Genomic DNA, 19,074 nt, shown 5'->3' on the forward strand with positions numbered 1-19,074 from the left:
AAAAACTTCAGACCCATCTCTCATAGTTTTGTTTCTGCTGCAGGCCAGAGACTACTTATATACTTAGGCAAAAAAAACAGTAAACCTATCACAATAAGGACTGACATTTTTCCTGTCTGTAAACATACTTTTAAGCAACAGGCAGGTTGAACCAAGACTTTAAAACTTCCCATCACTTTTAGTAGCTGTAAAACTCTTAATTAGCTGCAGTGAATGAAGTAGTATAGTTTCCCCCCCCCCATACTTTCCTTTCATTTGAAGACCCTGGGTTAGTTCCAGTCCTCTTTCAGCAGCTGTTACTATTTTCCAAGGCTGCCTTCTGTTCAGCTTTCCCAGGGGAACTCTGCCAAGGATAAGATTCCCATTTCCATTACTGTTCTCTGTAACTATCCCTCCTCCATTTAGTCTGGAGATTTGTTGATTCTACAGTTAATACATTATTCATTATTAAAAGATTGGTATTTGATCAAGCTGAGGAAAATGAAAGTGAAAAATGCTGCTTTGAGGGTTTTTTAATATAAGTTAATTAAATCACGTCTAGCGTATTTCTGTAGCAGTAGCTCACTGAAGGAGTCTAGGTTAGTATGGCTGATGCAGGCCAAATTCTTAGCCGGTAAAAATTGAATCAGTACCCCAAAACTGAGATTAACTTTTTGGTTAAAAAATACCCAGGATCTGTTCCTTGCAGATGCTCTGTGAAGGCTGCACAGCAACAAATAAAGGTGGGAGGAGGTAGAGCTTGCAGACTGAGCAAGCTGGACAATGTACACACAAACTGTTATTGTTAATCTAGCTGCAAATTAAAATGATCTGGCTGCAATTTAAAATGTTGCTGCTGCTAACTTGTGTATCAGTGAAAGGGTGATGAAACTACAGCAGTGAATTCCATGCTTTTAAACACCTTATGCCACCTGATACTAAGGTCAGCATTTGAAACTCCAAGTCTCTGGCACTTGAGTCCAATCAATCACTAGCAAAATCATTCCCTATTTTGTCCATGACAGGATAAGAGGATCATCGCCTTCTAGCTGTGGTTCAAGTCCACTGAATATTACCAGCACACCACCACCTGATACATCATCCCCAGGAGGCAAGAAGGTAAGAACAAGCTTTACAAACAGACTTGCAACAGTAGTGGTAAGCAGTGTGAGATAAAGCTTATAAAATTACATGTGGTGTTGAACTCTGCATGGCTGAAGGAGTCTGTGACAGCAAATCACAACATTCTGGTAGCCCAAATCCCTTTATAGCAGTCCGTACAGTGCAGAAACCAGTAGTTCTTAAACACTGACAGCTTTTGAAATCTGCCCACTCCTAGGTTTTCCCCAATTTTATTTTTTAACTGAGCTGCAAGTAAGTAGCTCGCCTCATGTCTCCTGATCCTCCAAAAACTCTTTCCCACCACATACTGGTGAACATTGGAATTGCTATTGTTTGAGCACTCACCGTACTCACATTAAGTCTAATGAATTACAATGGCTTTACCATACTGCTGCAGCAGAAAATGTGACAATTAGGTGCTTCACTGTGCACTGACAGTTTATTTTTTAAATCAGTACTATGCACCATGCCTTGTCCTAAGACTGCTTGAGCAGCATTCATATAGTGTTATCAACGCTTTAAAAGCACCTAGTATTAGTGTTCAAGTGGTTAAGTGATCTAGCAAATTGCTGCTTATAGTTGTCATATTCAAGGCAAAAAGAGCATTTACCCAAATTCTTATTTTGTGCATTCAAACCCTGCTACAGACTTGCTTTTTTCCCCAGAAACTAACATGGCTATAGATAAGAATTGTTTCATTGGAACATATCATTTACACTAAATATTTTCTTCTATTGGTGGCTTACTTTGTACTTGAAGTAGAACTTGAACTTGTAATAAGTTAAGAGTTGTAATTCTAGGAATAGTCATTTGTGCTCCATCTGCCCTACAATAATTCAGCACCTGCATATATTAAGGGCTACTGTTAACATAGCAGAATTAAGGAAAATGCACATGGTGAGTTGGGTATGTCTAATATGGTGCCCCCTCAATATTCATCCTTATTTAGAAAGCAAACTTGAAAAGCCTTCTACATAGGGACCGTGTAAGTTGTAGCTCAAGTTCCAACTGATGCTGCCTTCAAAGGGAGCTCAGAAGTACTTACCCTATGCTTTCCAGCATACACGCATCTGAGTGATTAAGACTATGGTTCAAATTCAGCTATTTCCTTGCTGCTTAAGAATCTCAGAGATTCTGGAATTTCTGCTTATTGTCCCTGCTATGTTCTTTATACAATCATGTACTTTGGTGTACGCACTGCCACTGTGCTGCTCTGTACCAAAAACAGTTAGACGTAGCATCCAGGAGCAGTGCTCAGCTCATGTAGTCTTTTTCAGTTTTAGGAGTATGATCCCCTCCTATGTGAAGGAGCTCAGTTGACAGTCCTTTACATGCACCATATCTGTAAATTCACATGTTCTCTAGTTAGCTCTAACTACTATCACTTGCAGGTGGATGAGTTAGATTTCTGCATCATCTTTATGAGCACTTTCTAGTATTTTTTCAGAAATTACTTTTAGAAGTTTAGCATGTAGTGCTGACTTTGTATCACCACTGCAAAGGAAGGGATCTGCTATCAATCTGGCATCTGCTTGATGGGCATAATAGAGAGGAAGTAGATCTTAATTTACAACTAGTCTCATTAACTAGACTTTAGATGCTGGGTTTTTTCAGGAAGTCCATCCTCACTGTATTAAAAGGTATCCTGGTATGAGACAATATCTTAAACTGTCATATGACATGTTGCTTTATAGCTTCTGTTTTCTCTTTTAAGATCTTGAATGGCGGCACTTCAGACATTCCTTCAGCTGGGTTACTGTCTGGGCAAATCCAAGATAACTCTGGTTACCCATATTCTGACAACTCCTCTATTCTTGGTAAGCAAGGACATACAATAACTTACCTTGATATCAACTAAACACATGACAACTGTACAGATGACTAACAAGATGATTGCTTTTAGCAGTAGCTTGCTTTTACCATCTGTAGCATTTAGCTGAACAATAAAGCTCATAACTAACTTACCACTTTAAGTTTGCCTAAAAGAGTGGCTACAAGAGTAGCCTGACAATCTGTCTAGGTTGCTTTATATTGTCATTTTAAAAAAAATAGTGGTTGTAAGCCTGTTTTGTCTTGCTGAATAGGTGTGAATTAGGTGAACTCCTCACCTACTTCTTGTGAATGCTTTTAAATAGCTATAGCCAATAAGAAAGGCTAAATTGACTCCTAGGCATTAATCTAGATTATTCTTGTAGTAGAGCACATCATAAGACAGTCCATATCAGGTATACTGGTCACTTCTGAGAAGTGACCTAACCTTTGTACTCTTAACTCCCAGGTATCAACAGTATCCCTGAAACTGTGGCAACCTGGCTCTCAGACATGCTAATACTCACAGAATAGTTCAGCCTGTTCAGCTGTTCTACTTCAAGTCATATGGCATGTGATCATTGCAAATAAGTCATGAAATAAATCTGGACTTGTGATGACTTACTGTATTTATGCTTACAGGGGAAAACTCTCATATAGGCATTGATATGATTGACAACGATCAAGGATCAAGCAGCCCTAGCAATGATGAAGCAGCAATGGCCGTAATAATGAGCCTTCTTGAAGCAGATGCAGGTCTTGGTGGCCCTGTGGATTTCAGTGATTTGCCATGGCCCTTGTAAATGATGCACCTTGCTTCAACATCCAAATATCAAAGTGCATTTATTGGTGGAGTTCTGCAGTCTGTGAAACTTGTTGGATGGAGAAGCTTTTATGTATGAATTTCATAAAAGCCATATCAGAATGCCACTCATCCTACCATGTGTAACTTCAGACAACGTGGAATAACCCGCTACAGTGTTTGTGTGGATTTGGTTAGCTGTGTATAGTTTGCATTACTTGTATATTTTGGATTCTGTTGTTTGAATTTTTTTAAAATCACTGTGCAACTCACTGGCATCAGTGGTAGCTTTTATATGCAAATGACCATTTCAGATGTATGGTGTGTTTTTACACTGCAAAACAGTCCCCATGTGGATATTTCTTATACTAATTGTACCATAAAGCTGTTTATTCTTTCTTGTAAGAATCCTTTACTATAAATATTGTTAAAGTGTAATGTATTAGACAGTTAAATATTTTTAAAATAAATGTTTCCCTTGTTCTAAAATGGAGCATTTACTTTGATAAATAAATTTGATAAAACCCTGCTGAAGGTGCATGCTAGAAGTAGTTGCCTATTTATCATTTTTCTTTCTTTGAGGGGAAAAGGGCAGAAAACAATGCCTCACATACATTGTAATGACAAAATACTGCAAGTGTATTTCTAGAGAAGCTACTACTTGCTTGGTTTCTGAGCTTAAACTACAAAAAAAAAAAAAAACTTGCAAGAGAAAGGCTAGTTAAGGTAGTCTGGTAGTGCCACTGATTTCTCTTTAATATTAAGCAATACTTGTTTTTCCACCCAAAATATTAAGTAACAATATAAGTGTTCTCCAATCACCATAAGGAAAGAAAAGCAGCTACTTTTAAAATTCATCTGTATACTTAATCTTATTCACAATAATTCAAACCAATTAAAATAATGGAAATTTTATTTGAATGAAAAACTTGTTTACAATCATTAATAAATGAAGAATGAACCTTTTCCATTTTCCTATTTCATGACACTTATGAAAAATTTAGTAAATAAATATTTGTGAACGGATTAAGGTAAGGCAAAATTTAAGATAAAGCCCCTATCAGTTGTTCACAACTTTTGAACATGGCTCACGCTGCAAACAAGTGAAAAAAATTCACCAAAGAACTCTGAGTTTAACAAGATGTTAAATGGGTAATTGAATCATGTCCTCAATCCAAAAACCCAGTAGTAGTATTTTTGTGCTCAACCATATACAATAACTTTAAAAGGGTCAATCTAGTCAGAGCAAAACTATTTACAGTTAACACTTTTGATAGAAGCACTTTGTTAGTATTGTGCAACACATTTATAAAAAATGGCTTGAAATTCCATTTATCAACCATTTATAAAGTGCTACTATCAGTTCCAATTCTGCATTCTAGCCCATGTGTAACAATACTGAATGTACACTAGCCACCAACATCCCATTGTTTTTGATGGGCTTAGAGTGAGGACAGTCCAGCATACAAATAACCAATGTCACAAACCTACTGGTAAACAAATACATGTATGTAACTGTAACCGCAGGATGTTATCATCTGTACTCTTTAGAAAACAATCAGATACTCCCTTTGGTCTTTTAAAAGGTCCATACTGCAATATCCTAAACACTGTTACACAATGGAGAAAACTGGAATTGCAGTGTAGTATGAGTTGAGTACAGAGTCACTTTAAAGTAGCATGCTTTTGTTTTAATATGAGTCTACATCAGAGTGCTGGGTTCTGTCCCTCAGTATCCATCTCACTGTTATTAGGTGGAGGATGAATAGGCAGAATATCCAGCTCATCTACTTGGGGGGTAGGATGCATTACCACAAGCTGGTCCTGGGGTATATCTGCTGCCGCTGCTGCCAAATTTGTAATAGATTTGCTTTTCACACACTGAAAGTCAACATGCCGACTCTTTCCTTCCTCCTTCTCCCATGACATCCGAATAAATGGTCTTTGGACGTAGTTGTAAATCACCTCAGGCCTTCCACCCGGTCGCTTTTTCACTTTCTCTTTGTATGTAGGGTAACCTAAGAAACAGCAGATAATAGCAAAAGGTAACATTTCCTGTACTGATTAGTTCAGGCTTTTTTTTTTTTTTTTTTTAAACAAAAAGACAATGTATGAAGGCATAGTGACGATTAGTAATTGTCACCATCAGCATCCTGAATGGTAACAGACACCATTGTGTTCTACTTAATGTTAGCTAAGGTAGGAAAATGCACAGTCAAAAGTTTTAACTACCAACAGAATTGTTAAGAAAGAGGTTACATGCTACAGATAATAACTATGCTTTTAGCATATATTTTAGTGAGAAGCCTCTTCCAAACTTTACAGGCAAAGCTAGTTGCTTCTTCCTTAAACCAAAGCATCAATCTTTTTATAACACTATGATCTGGAAGGCAGGACGTGAGACCTCAGAAGTAGAGAGCAGCATTGCTCTGATCTGTGATTTAAGTTTCCAAGGAAGATCCTAGTGCTCTCTTCCATCTCTCCTTCCTCCCAGCCTAACTTACTCTACAAACAGTCTAAGCAGCTAGATAAATTTTGTAGACCAGCCATGAGCCTGTAAACAGGTTTTCTAGCAGGACCAGTTGCTTATTGGGTACCATTCCCCCCTCTCGCCATTGTATCATCTAGCCTCACTATGATACACAGTATCAGCCCCGATTTCTTCAACTGTGAAGATGATCATAAAGTAGTGAAGTGCAGCGGAGCTCTTTCCCAAAGAGTCAGTTTGTAAGCAAAGTTTTTCTTACCTTCAATGCCCAATCGGATCTTCTTGAGCCCCCTTTCCTTCAGAACCGATTTGGCCACATCTCGATTTTCAATGTATTTGAAGAATCTATACAACTTTGTGCTGTAAATAACTAAAAATACATTTTAATGAGAAAAATTGTATTCAAAGATTAAACTTCTAGTCTTACAACAAAAAGATTTCATAATCTTGTTTCTACTGTTTTGCTTTAATCAAGTATTTTTATTTCAGAAAGAGGGGGAGAGGAAGAGAGACAAAGACAGACTTAAGAACCTCTCAGAATATCCAAGACAGAAATCGGAGAGAAATGGCTGAAGGCACTGTGAAGCTGGTCGGCTGTACAGGTGTTTTTTTTTTTTTTAAATCAGTCTCATCTTTTTTGTACACTTACATTCTAAACTGTTCAAAAATCTAACAGGACAATTCACAGAGCAAACCACATGAAATACTCCCCACCTCAGCTCCACACACACACACACACACACACACACACACACCCCTCAACTCCCCCGACTGAATTTCTGCAGACACTCAGAAACCTCCCCGTTCTGCCTAGCACTGCTTAAGAGAGATCTGAGTTCCTGGACAAATCAGTTTCAGAAAACCCAGACACATGAAGCAGAGCAAGAGGGAATCCTATGAAATTTAGTTGAGATAGCACCTGAAAGGAAGGGATTGGGGCCATTAATCTTGTAAGAAAAGTATTAAACTTAAAAAGGCAAGTATGTGCCTGGCTAATTACTTAGGGTATGAGGAATTTTTAATTCACATTTGAGACATGAAGGTCTGAGAAACCTGAGCCAGCTGTGTTACACCATGTTAGAACAGCCACATTTGATCTGTATTTACATCTCTCCGCTCAGAGGGACAGCTGTATAACTGTAGGTTAGAATCCTTCAAAAATCTAGCAGAACCCCTGCCCCATCTCCCCCGGGAAACTTTTAAGAGGATTTTATGCTACTGGAGTACAAAGAGCATCTCAAGCTCCCACCTCCCCCCTCAAAATCCTGAAATTCAAGTTTTCACATTGGAGAGACGTTTCCAGCTACAAGGATAACACATGTTCAGGGAAGGGCACTCCATTAACAGGTACTTTAACTCATCTATAGACCAAGCTATTACACTTCCAAAATATTAGCAGACACTCATGTTCTGTTTCAAAGCTCTGGTTGCTCTCCCGCAGTAAACAGGACTCCTATCCAACTTTTCTTGTCAAGCTCTTTCAGAAAGTATTTCCTTCCTCTCCCCTCCATTGACTAACAATGCCTTAAAAATAAAGATTAGTTCCTCTTTTCAACCTAAGATTTGAATGTAACATGCAACAGATGCTTAAATGAAGCAAAAGATTAAGCAAACTACCAAAACTAAGGTTTTGTGAAGTATTAGGGATGTTGTAAAGACTTCACTAACAGTGCTCATGAATAAGTTAAAGCAGCATGTTTACTACTACCTTTGCCATAGTGTGGCTCAGTGAAAACCATGAAAATAAGCTTACTTTGTGAATATTCCTCTCCCATTTGTGGAGGATACTCTTCATCCCAGTCAACCACATCATCATCTGTCAGCACAACAATATGGCATTCTCTTTCACCACTTTGAGCACTGGCTACCATCAATGGGAGAATCATTTCTTCTAGGTAGAACTCAAACTGTTTGCGAGCACCATCATTTGACAATTCATGCATGAGAGCACCTGAAATAAAGTTTAGAAGCATAGGCATATTTGAAATCTGGTAAAGAAATGAAAGCAAAAGAAACACAGCAGTTCTCTTTATTTTGTATTATTTACAGCAGACAGCTGTAAATATATTTTTAGCTTATTAGTTTGCATAAGACCAGAACTTTTTCAGATGTTTACCAGAACCACATCAGCAGTTCAAACTGATAGGACTGTCCTGCAGATACTAACATTCTGTTGGGTAGACAGTGTAGTGACTTCAGCAACACTGAGTAGATCTCCTGAATGTTTTACCACTGCTAAACATTTGGTAATTGTGTGCCAGACTCCTCTCAAGCTTCCTAAAAGAAAGCAGCAGCTTAAAAACAAAGCCTCTCAAAACCTTCACAGTATCAGCTGCTAAAACCTTCTGCTAAGGACAAAGCGAACAGACAGCGTGACTCAGCAGGCGACACACTACGAGGCAACAGCACATCACAGCCCGGCTGGTAGAGGCACACACTGGCCCCTGCACCAAGCTCACAGCTGGACTCGCACAGATTGGCTTGCTAGGCAGGCACCGCACTGAACTGCACAAAAGTCAGGAGACAACAGGATCCGAGACATAGGCCAGGTCATTTTAAAACTCTGGCAAAAGCTTTGGCTGCGTTCAGGGAAGGAAAGAGTTGGAGAGATGCTACACACTTGGAAGTGACGCACCAGCACAGCTGTACTGCTTTTGCTAGCAACATAGCTTATTTCTCTTAAGTGAGTAGAATAAATTATCCTCCCCCTCTTCTGCAAAAATACCACTTAATGTTCGTGGTATCTGTACTGCAAATACATCAATAGATTTTAAGTATTCTTCAGAGCTGAGTACAGCAGGGAAATGCATGCTCCTGCTGTTTCATTTCATTATCTCAAATACTATCTTTCACATACTTTAAGAAATTCCATACTTACTGAGATCTCTGCATTTAATAGTACTATACTCAAAGGAGATACAGAGATAGTCACATGCTTCTCTCAGTTCAGGAATAGATATCCCATCAGGACAGCGTATCACTCCAGTCTTGTAGTAATCCTACAGTAATGCCGTAAACAAGAAGCACAATGCACTCTAAAATATTCACTGACAAACATTTAATTGTTTATAAGACTCTCTCCACAATCAGCTCCCCTAAAACCTAAGAGAGCAAAGTATGTGTTAAACTTTTTGAATATTATTGTTCTCAAACAAGTTTCTGAAGTAGCTGCTTTCAGAGCAGTGAGCTCTGGTTAAAATTGCTATTTAAATGACAGCTATTAGTATTGATCATTTTTGTGCATGTATACTATCTTTTATCTGTACATCACCCAGCTTTTGTTATTCTGGTTCTGTCGACAAAGTAGAGCAGCTCTACTTCTTTGTGCAAATATGAAATGTATAAGGGGCCATGTTCTTCTCAGACTGAAATTCGCTTTTCTCCTGTTCCCTGCTGTAAGTTAAAGTACTGTACTTCACCTAATTTCAGTACAAGAGAGGACGAACACATCTGAACTAGGTGGGTGTGCAGATGTACAGGAGAAGGTGAACAGATTTCAGGGAAGCAAAATTTTCATCTGTTCTGTCTCTATGGCTAACATATGCGCATCTTAAAAAAAAAACCCACAAACCTAGGAGTGTTTTCATACTAAGTTGTTTTTTTTTTCTTCCTTCAAAGAACAGTACAAAAGAACAGTATTTATTCCATCCACAAAGTCCAGATATGTAAGTAAGGCTAAAGCAAGAAGTTACATATTTTTTAATACCTATAGTATTTGGTCTAATAGTACTTCCCCCTACCTTTTTTCCTCCATAAAAACTCACCAGAATAGCACGAAACACAGTGGACCCAATTCCTTCAGCAACTTCATACTCTCCTTTTTCATTAGGACGCGTAAAGTTATGTTCTCTGCCTGATCCAAACATCCTATCCAAGAAAATAAGTAATTTAGTTAGAATTCCTTATTATGATTTTTTTGTAAAGCTGAGAAGTAAAATGTCAGAAGTTGTTCTGAAATGGTAGAGGAAAGGAAAGCCTATCCCATCTCGTACGTATGCACAGTGTTCAGTTAATGTTTAGCAACACCACTAGGAAATAGGAAGCAAGGTAATGTAACTGAGGAAAGACTAGTTTTATTCTTCAGCCTTCACCTACCAATATTATTTGATCAAAACAAGAGTTAGACCAGGCCATTTCCTGCCAGTGCTGAAGTTGGGCGGGAGCCCAGAAGACACTTCCTTTGGCACTCGTGTGGTGGATGCAGCACAAAAACAATTTCTTCTGTGAAATTCTGATTATTTAAAAAACACTTGAGGTAATTTGAGAAACACAGCTTAAGTGTTCAAATAGATACAACTCATCTAAACTTAATTTAGTTTAAAAAATTTAGTTAATTTCAAAGTTAAAATATCATTCTGATAGAAGATGCTCATAAATAAGCACAGCATGTGCAGCCTATTTTTTCCAGTTAGGACACATGGAAATTTAGGCTAAGGAGACAACAGATTTAACTTAAACTTTTCTTCATGTCTCAAATCGTATCTACAATATCCCGTTAGACTGCCAGGAAAAAAAAAGAACAGCTTCGAAATGTATCTCAACTACACCCTATGCTTACAAAATATTGCCATCTACTCTTTATGTTTTATTTCACAAACCTGCCCAATGGCAAAACTTTGCTTTCATACACACCACCCAAAAAAAGATACAGCCAGAGTACTGTGCACATTTACAGTGGAGAACAAATTCACTTTTTCCACTTGCTGATTTGACGAGTTTTCTGTCCACTTTAAGCCAAGAAAGAATATAATATTTATGAAAGTGGCAGTCTAATAGGGTACAGGCTTAAGGCAAACAATACATTCCTACTAGAGCTACTTTTACCTCCTAGTACATGCTAGTTAAGCAGTTCTTGCTCAGTGTCCTGTGAACTGGCACTGGGGAAGAGTGGGTTTATAAATAACTTGCACTTTAGAGCAATATTTCCATATTTTTATTAACCTACTTTTGGATTAGCAGAAGATAAAATAAAGTTGTTCTTTGGACCAATCCCCAAGGGCAGAATAACTCAGCAACACAAAGAAATCTAGTGCGTTACCCAGCACCACTTACTCTGAGGGTGAACATGAAAAAGGAGACTATTTCACCACATAGCTTCACACTTCCATTTGACATTCCCTTGTTCAAAAGGCATTTCAGAAGACAAATTTGCTGAGCTTGAATGTTGTTAGGGTAGGCCCATTATGCAAAAATAAAAAGTTCCTTCAAGGTTCTCCTCCTTGCTAGTTTGAAAGAGACTAGCTATACTCACTACTCCGTTTTACAAAGCAGCTAGCTTTAAAAACAGGAGATAGCATGGGGAAGACTGAATACAGAAGCAATGCTCAAAAAGATAGAAGGAAACGAATATGTCACGAAATGTTCATTTATTTAGGAACTCTTTTGCCTCTAGGTAATAGATATCTACTGGCATCTCTGCCAAATACAGAGAAGAACTTGTATCTGATTTTTACTTTAAAGACCTTTATAAAGTGATAATATTAAACATTAACAGATCAGCTGTAGTAAGATAAGTTCAACAGCTATTTAAATACAGTTCTTAAATGAAGTGTTTATGACTCTCTTCTACAGTCAGAGATTAAAAAAAAAGATACAAACCTGCCCAACATTGTATTAGGCTGTGCAGTAAAGATAGAAGGATCTACAACAAATCTAGTGTTGTCCACTATGAGTGTTACTCGTTCAGATGTTCTCACATTCCGAGCTCCCTCTTTTCCATTTTCATACACAAATACCATTTCCCCACCAGCCTTGCAGCTCCCATCTGAACTTGACTGGCTACTGTTTCTGCTGCTGTTCCCCATGCTGACAGCGGAACCATTCGGGGAAGTCTTCTGAGGACGAGGGCTGCTTGGTCGAGATGAACTGTGATCTTTTTCTCGATCTTGTAGGGGAGGAGGTGAAGGGAGAAAAATGTGAAACAAAATTAAGATTTACATGAGTTCTGCGCAACTTATTTCTTTCCAGAAACAAGACGTGGCAACTTGATAAATTACAGACAAACTCAATTAAAGATATTCTATTAATAACAATAATAAAAAACCCTACAAAATTAACAATTGTATAGGACATCCCAAAGTTTCTACTACTTAGACAAAGCCACCTTGTCTTCCCAAAGCCATTACAAGAATAACTTAGCATTCCATTTTTGAAAAAGTGGCTCAGCATAATATAGGAGCTATGCATCAAAGATCCTGTGTTTAGTGCTGTAGGTCAAAGCGACTGCCCAAGTTTTTGCTTAAAAAAAAAAAAAAAAAAAAAAAAGCTTTTTTTCTAGATCTGTATTTCTATATAAACTAAACGCTGTCAAGTAAGGGGAAGTATTTAGTCAATTCTGTTCTCAGAAGAATTTAATTGCTCTTGTGATTTGAATGAAATAAGAACATCACATGAGAGTACAGCCTACGGACTGAAGGAAAAAAAATTGACGACCTGGCAAAAAAGGTTACTCCCAGGTCAGAGAGCACATTAGAAGTCTGTATCCTGCACCATCAACAAAAAGAATGCTTTTTACTTTATCCTTTTAACAAAATAGTAAGTTTTTAATCCTGAAAGGCTATAGACTCTGAACACACCAGAGTGATATTGTCTTGTTGGTGAAGTAACATTCCTGATGCATGGAGTGAGCTGAGATTCTGCTCTTTCATGGGATGAGTCACGAGATCTGTCACTTGATCTTCGTCTGTCCCTCGATCTCTCATGTCCACCACTAGCACCATGAAGGCTCATTTTTGTACAGTCTAGTCCTTTAGCAATACGAGATGAGGTACTAAAAAGAGAAATAAGTGTTCAGCATTTCAAAGTTTCATAAACATTGTACATTTAAATTTTAAAGGCATTTACAATTTATGCTCCACATACATGGTTTGAAGATGAACATTATCCACCTCCATTTTCTTTATTTTATTTATGTTTATATTAACAAACATGAACTATGATTTGGAACATTAAATAGCTAGATAGCAAGAAATACCTGTTTATTTCTGTGTGATCTACAGAAACATTGCTTAATCAGCCTGCCCATGAACCTGAATTCACAGAAATCCCTTCCAGAACCAGTAAGCCAAATACAACCGAGCATTTTACTCTGACTCTTAATGTGATGTTAAGTGTTCTAATCAAACCCAGAAATTAAGGGATAGGGGTCATTTTTTCCAATAAAGGTTTTCCAAAACAGGTTTTCTCAGAGTATAGGCTTCCAGTACTCACTTGGCTTTTATTGCAACTTGCCCTTTAAAAAGGTCAGCCTTAAGCTTGTTAATGCATCGAGATGCACCAGTCGAGTCTGCATCTGTGCATTCTTTTTTTAATTTCCAGTTCCTCTTAGAAGAGCCAATAGTAAGAGATCACAACCCAGAGAGCAAACATATTAGCTATACCATTAAAGCTATGACCTACAACACTGTCAGTAACAAGCTGGTCATTTGTTCTAAACCAGCAAAATTTAATGCAACAGTTTTAGACATTTTTAGATTAAGTCATGTTATATTTCTTAATTTAAGATACTGATTTTATTTTGGAATTAATTATTAAACCTACCAACAAGACATCTTAGTTCAAGGTCCAGCACTTTCAGAAACTAAAAATTAAATATCAACTTCAAAAGCTATAGTAACGAATTTGAGCAAAAATACTTATGTCTTTATACTGTTCAAAATAGGTATCTGAGGACAGCATAGACGCATTTGTCTGCTTGAATCCCCATGGAATTCCCACATCAGGTCCTTTGCTACTTGCCTTTTGAGCACAGGCATGACAACACTCCTCATTTACAAGGTAAAAGGTTAACTAAAGAACATTTTTAAAACCCCAAGTACTAGATTACTGAGACGGAAGTGTGGACACCTACAAGATCTGACAGGTACAGAAGGATCATTATTTCCCACTTGTTTGTGACCAAGAAACAGGGCCACAATGACCCACTTGCTTACAGCTTGTGAATCCAACAACTTACCCAAGAGACCTTAAAAATGTCTGCTAGGAATACTATATGATTCAAGAGCACAAAGATGTAAGAATAATGGCCTAGATAGGAACAGCACAGCAAATTTTAAGAGCATGAACTGTACAAGCAAGTTGCACAGAATGTCCTCTGTTTTGCTCAGAAGAAAAAAAAAAATTTTTTTTAAATCAAGGCTATTCTAAGAAGTGAACATCTAGTATGACATGTTTTAGCTTCACTGTTTCAGCTTCAGGTATCAGTGACTGATACAAGAGGAGGAGTTTAAATCAGAACAAAACAGGCTATTATAGACCTTATGATACAGTTTACATTGGTGCTAAAATTGGCACAAAATGGATATTAGCACGCAAAGGATAAGAAATATGCCTCTCAGCTAAGGGATGCAAGTTTCTGCCCACCCCAGCTGGGTGAGGGAAGAGGCTCACAACTGATAAAGCAGAATTTTGGTGCAGAGAGAATCTACTGCAATACTGTTTCCTGCCAAGCTGAAAGTATGCTGCAATAAGACATGCATCTTCTAGATGTGAAGTCAGCCAGAGATCTATTGAATAAAGTAAAACAACTGCAAGAAGCCTTGCCTATGGCTGGAAGTGCTCAGACTTACAGTCCAAGAATTAAACCAGTCTCATTAAAAGGCAATAGTATACTCCACAAAACATCCAATGCTATTTTGAATGTATAAAGATATGTAACACTTCAGCATGGCTAACATGTCTCTTTACTTGTTTTACTTCTCTATTATAAAGAGATATGTTCTGTATTATGAAAACGAAACCCACAAAAATTTGCCAGATTGAGATCCTCAACATCCCTTTCATGAACATCAACAATTCAGAAAAAACTTTGACCTTTTCTTACATATATATACTGATGCATACAGAAGATAACCATGTTAATAGGTATGAAATGTGCCCACGAACTAGAGGAAGTGATGGTTTGCAGCCTATGATTAAAACTTAACTTGCAACCAAAGTTTGAGCCCTGCTTACAGATGATAGTCATCATCTGCATATCATCCAGTATAATCAGAGAGATGATACTAACAGCTAAACTTAAGAAAAAAAAAAAGGTCACAAACTTAAAAAAAAAAAAATCCTATCTCATCTGCCCTTAACTGTTTTATATTTGCACATCATGGTATAACCATCCCACAAGGAGAGGGGAAAAAGGAGTACTCAAACACATACCTAGCAGTCTGGAGACAAATTATCTCAGCAAACCCTAATAAAACCACATGATCGGGTCTCTGTCAATGAAGCATTTTGATCCTACCCCCAGGTAATATTTTTAACCACGCAGTGAGAAACCATGGTTTTTGCAGGTGCCCTATTTCATAGTATCAAAATTATGATTCCCTATTTCTCAATAACCAAAGCACTCTAGTTTCTTTAAATAAAGAAAATGTACTAAAAAATGAAATGGAACTTCTGTAAGGATTTGCAAGCATATCACATATTTTGGCAGAGCAGACGTGAATTACCCTTTAACGGAGAAGAAGCCAATTAAAATGCAACTCTCGATACCAGAAGACTATCTAAAGCCACATTACCTTCTAAGCAGTGATTCAGAGTTCACACTGAAGGAGGGCGAGCCCTGGTTAATAATCTCTTCATAGGAGTAGAGAAAAACAGGTGCTACAGGAAGTTGCACTGACTCAGCTGGCATCAGCCTTAGTCATTTCGGAAGAGATGCCAGGCGTGTTTAGCTCTTAATGTTCCAGCTACTTTTTCCCACTATGGGAACTGGGCTACTTTTGCCTTGGTAAGGACAAGGAGCAACCAAGGTGGGGGACAAGAGGGCATAGGCGCGTGCAGAATACCTTTCCTTCTCTGGCCAGCTGCAGCCAGCCCCTTGGAGCGGGGCCACGTGAACTAGTAGCTCAGCATGCAGCACTGCTAAGGAGGCAGAGACCTCCAGGTGGAGGAGGACAGGAACTTTAAATATTAAAATCAATTTGTTTCTGAAGCTAAATTAGTAAATAATTTGAAAGAGGAGCTGTTCAAATTGCAACTGGAGACACCATTCATTTGTTCTACTTCTACATTGTACCTTCCTACAGGTTAATGCTGCGAGATAGGCACATTACCTATTAGCCAGAAAAACAACACACAAAATGCAAGATATCTGAGAATTCAAGCAGTCTGGCTTGAGACAGCACCATCTGAATCACGAATCTTCCCTCATTTTAATTACAGCCATTTAAAATGTCAATCTTAAGTCTCATCATTGTTGAATCACAAAGCACAAAAAATGTAAATGCATTTCTTTGAACCGTTGGATATATACCTGACCAAATCTGAAGTTCCATTTGTTCTGTAGCATATGTACTCAGACGAAATACCACTACTGAAATGCAACTCTGTTTTACAATAAGCAAGACAACTAAAACTGAAAAGGGTTTAAACCTGAACAAAGAGAAAATACAAAGAGAGGTGGGACCTAGCAGGTCAATAGAAACATTTACTGGCATTACCCTGCAATATTTGACTCTGAAAACTGTGTTACTGGGCTACTGTATAAGTTGGTCTGAAAAGGAGCCTCAATCCTACACCTGTGGCCAATATTACATATGAAAGAAGAGCTATGACTTGGATTTTACTGTAAAGAGGCTTCAGAAAAAGTTGCAAGTGTTCAGAGAAAATGAAGACACCAGAACTACTTAATGAATTTAAATTTTTGATAGAGGTACTTGTTAATAATATCTTTTTTTCCTCCTAACAAAGTTTTTTTTGGGGGGGGAGGGGGGGGGTGAAGGAAATGCAGAAACCCTTTGCTTTACACCACTAATCTAAGCCTTATTATGAGTCATTTAATTTCACTCATTAATAGCTTAGACCAAAATATTCACTCCCTCTCCTATAACATAGGTTTAAATTAATGATTTCTTAAGCTATTAGCAAAGACTTTGTAGTGCATTTTGTTCATCAAGGCTTAACTTTTGTCCAAATTGGGACTTAACTACAAAACGATCCAAAATGATGCGGATAAGCCAAACTGGCCTCCCCCAGGGAGTTCTGCAGTTGTGTCAATGCAACTCACCTACCCTGATGACAAAGTGCCCGACAAAAGCACAGCAGCCCTACTTGCAAAAACAGGGAAACTGTCAGTAAGTGCTAGGGCTTACAAAAGCGTTACGCAGACCAGATAAAACAGCAGTGTTTTTTCAAACAGCAGCAAACTACTGATAGTTAAAAGTGCCAGGAAGCCACTGGTCTTCCACGGCACCTGGCTGTCGCACTATATTAATCTGTAACTTCAGCCTACAACAATCAATGATGCTCTCAGCACATCGCATTACTTTAAGCCTCCAAAAAAGTCATTATAGTTTCCGATCACTAACTCACTCTAAAAAGAAGTATTTGCAATTTGGAGCTTTGAATTAATTTCCCAGTTGATGATTAACAGCTATAAATTGCACTGGTGAAGGTATAGGCAATGACTGAGACACAAAAGCAGCATATAAGCAAAATTCTTCTCCTGGGCGCTTAACATTGTGTTTAATTTAGAACTATAAAAGCAAAAAAACATTTTAAATCCACACTCTCACTTTCTCATTCACTAAAGCTGGACCAAAAAATAAAATAAAATAAATAAAAAGGTAGACTAGCTAACACTCAAAAGTTTATAAAGAGAGAAGAGTGTCTTGCTTTATCCTCTTTTTTCCCTATAGGAAAAAAGATGAATAGTGGTGTATTTAGACAATCTCCATAAATTCAATATATTGTTCTTTCCTGGCTCCAGAGGAACACTGGCACACTATCACTGCACCCATGCAAGACCTTTAGGGTCAGTAAGTGACAGAATTTATTTTCTTCCTCAACTGCTGCTAAAGGAAGCTCTGCTTTTGCAAAAAGAGAAAAGAGGCATTTTCTTTAAAAGCATCTGTCACACAAGCAAAACCAAATAAGCTCAAAGCTTTATTTAAGCAAAACTGCTTACTATAAAGTAAAGGAGGAAGAGTACCATCAAAATGGCAGGCTTGTCATACTGGTATGCTTTGTATTTCTGCAGTCAGGCAAGAGGGTTTTTTTTTTTTTTTTTAAAGAAGAAACACCATAAAAGCAATTTAATGATGCTTTTGAGTCATCTGTTGAGGGTTTCCCTTTGTCTTTATACAAAACAACATATTGCTTTGAATATATTACTAATGATTAAAAGAAGTCATTAAACTGAATTAATTCTGCCACCAAAACAATTGTCATGTATTCCAATACATAAAGTTCATGTACATCTTACTTAACACTGCCAATTAACATACTTGTTTTACAAAACTGCCTCTTATCTGCACAGAATTATGGTGGTAAACCAATACACTTATTGTCAGGGAAAAAAAAAACCCATAAAACCGTAGCTAAATGCAAGGGACACAGCAATGAAATATTAACACAGACTTTCATTCATTTTTCCCCCCTTACCTTCTAAACTTTTATTAACTAACTCCTCTTAACATACAAACTTAGATCCAGTCCTTTCCTAGGACACTTGCATTCACATAATCAGCACTTGCATAAAAGGGACATAGAACCTTAAAGATACACACTAAGTTACAGCAGCATTTCTGTGAGGCTTAAAAAAAAAAAAAAAAAAAATCCACTCCGCTCATGCTACTATGACTTAACACAATGAGAATGCTTATGCCCTTCTTCCTCCCCCTGAAGCCTGCTCTTTGTCAGCGGACATTTCAATTGACCAGGATACACAAAGGACAGTACTTCTCCTTTTACTCATTCTTCTCCTAAATACTGTCCACAGATTATTCCTGTTAACAGATACGCACCTTCCTCTTGTATCTATCAGGGAAGAAACACAAAAGCATGGAAATAATTTTGAAATCAGAGCACAAAGGAATTCTGTTCCTTCCAAGAAGGCAGCTTTGGAAGCCAGATCAGCATCCTTTGGCATTACTTAAGT

The 19,074-nt window shown here is 37.8% G+C and overlaps 2 protein-coding genes across 11 annotated transcripts in view; one reads left to right on the plus strand and one right to left on the minus strand.

Moving 5' to 3' along the window:
* The window catches only part of BMAL1 (basic helix-loop-helix ARNT like 1), a 55,222-nt gene extending 50,962 nt beyond the window's left edge, over positions 1–4,260 (plus strand). For all 7 annotated transcript variants that reach the window (XM_067296152.1, XM_067296150.1, XM_067296153.1 and 4 more), the window contains 3 exons: positions 1,005–1,098; positions 2,816–2,918; positions 3,553–4,260. In XM_067296152.1, coding sequence (XP_067152253.1) covers positions 1,005–1,098; positions 2,816–2,918; positions 3,553–3,713 — 358 coding nt within the window. In that variant the 3' untranslated portion in view covers positions 3,714–4,260. The remainder of the gene's footprint in view (positions 1–1,004; positions 1,099–2,815; positions 2,919–3,552) is intronic.
* Positions 4,261–4,607: 347 nt separating this feature from the next.
* Positions 4,608–19,074, minus strand: part of BTBD10 (BTB domain containing 10) — a 29,168-nt gene continuing 14,701 nt past the window's right edge. For all 4 annotated transcript variants that reach the window (XM_067296157.1, XM_067296155.1, XM_067296156.1 and 1 more), the window contains 7 exons: positions 12,776–12,969; positions 11,799–12,084; positions 9,965–10,067; positions 9,079–9,199; positions 7,954–8,151; positions 6,460–6,570; positions 4,608–5,730 (listed from right to left, as the gene is read on the minus strand). In XM_067296157.1, the coding sequence (XP_067152258.1) occupies positions 5,420–5,730; positions 6,460–6,570; positions 7,954–8,151; positions 9,079–9,199; positions 9,965–10,067; positions 11,799–12,084; positions 12,776–12,929 (1,284 nt within the window). In that variant the 5' untranslated portion in view covers positions 12,930–12,969 and the 3' untranslated portion in view covers positions 4,608–5,419. The remainder of the gene's footprint in view (positions 5,731–6,459; positions 6,571–7,953; positions 8,152–9,078; positions 9,200–9,964; positions 10,068–11,798; positions 12,085–12,775; positions 12,970–19,074) is intronic.

Source organism: Apteryx mantelli, chromosome 4 (genome assembly GCF_036417845.1).
Source record: "Apteryx mantelli isolate bAptMan1 chromosome 4, bAptMan1.hap1, whole genome shotgun sequence".
In the NCBI taxonomy this organism is placed as follows: Eukaryota; Metazoa; Chordata; class Aves; order Apterygiformes; family Apterygidae; genus Apteryx; species Apteryx mantelli.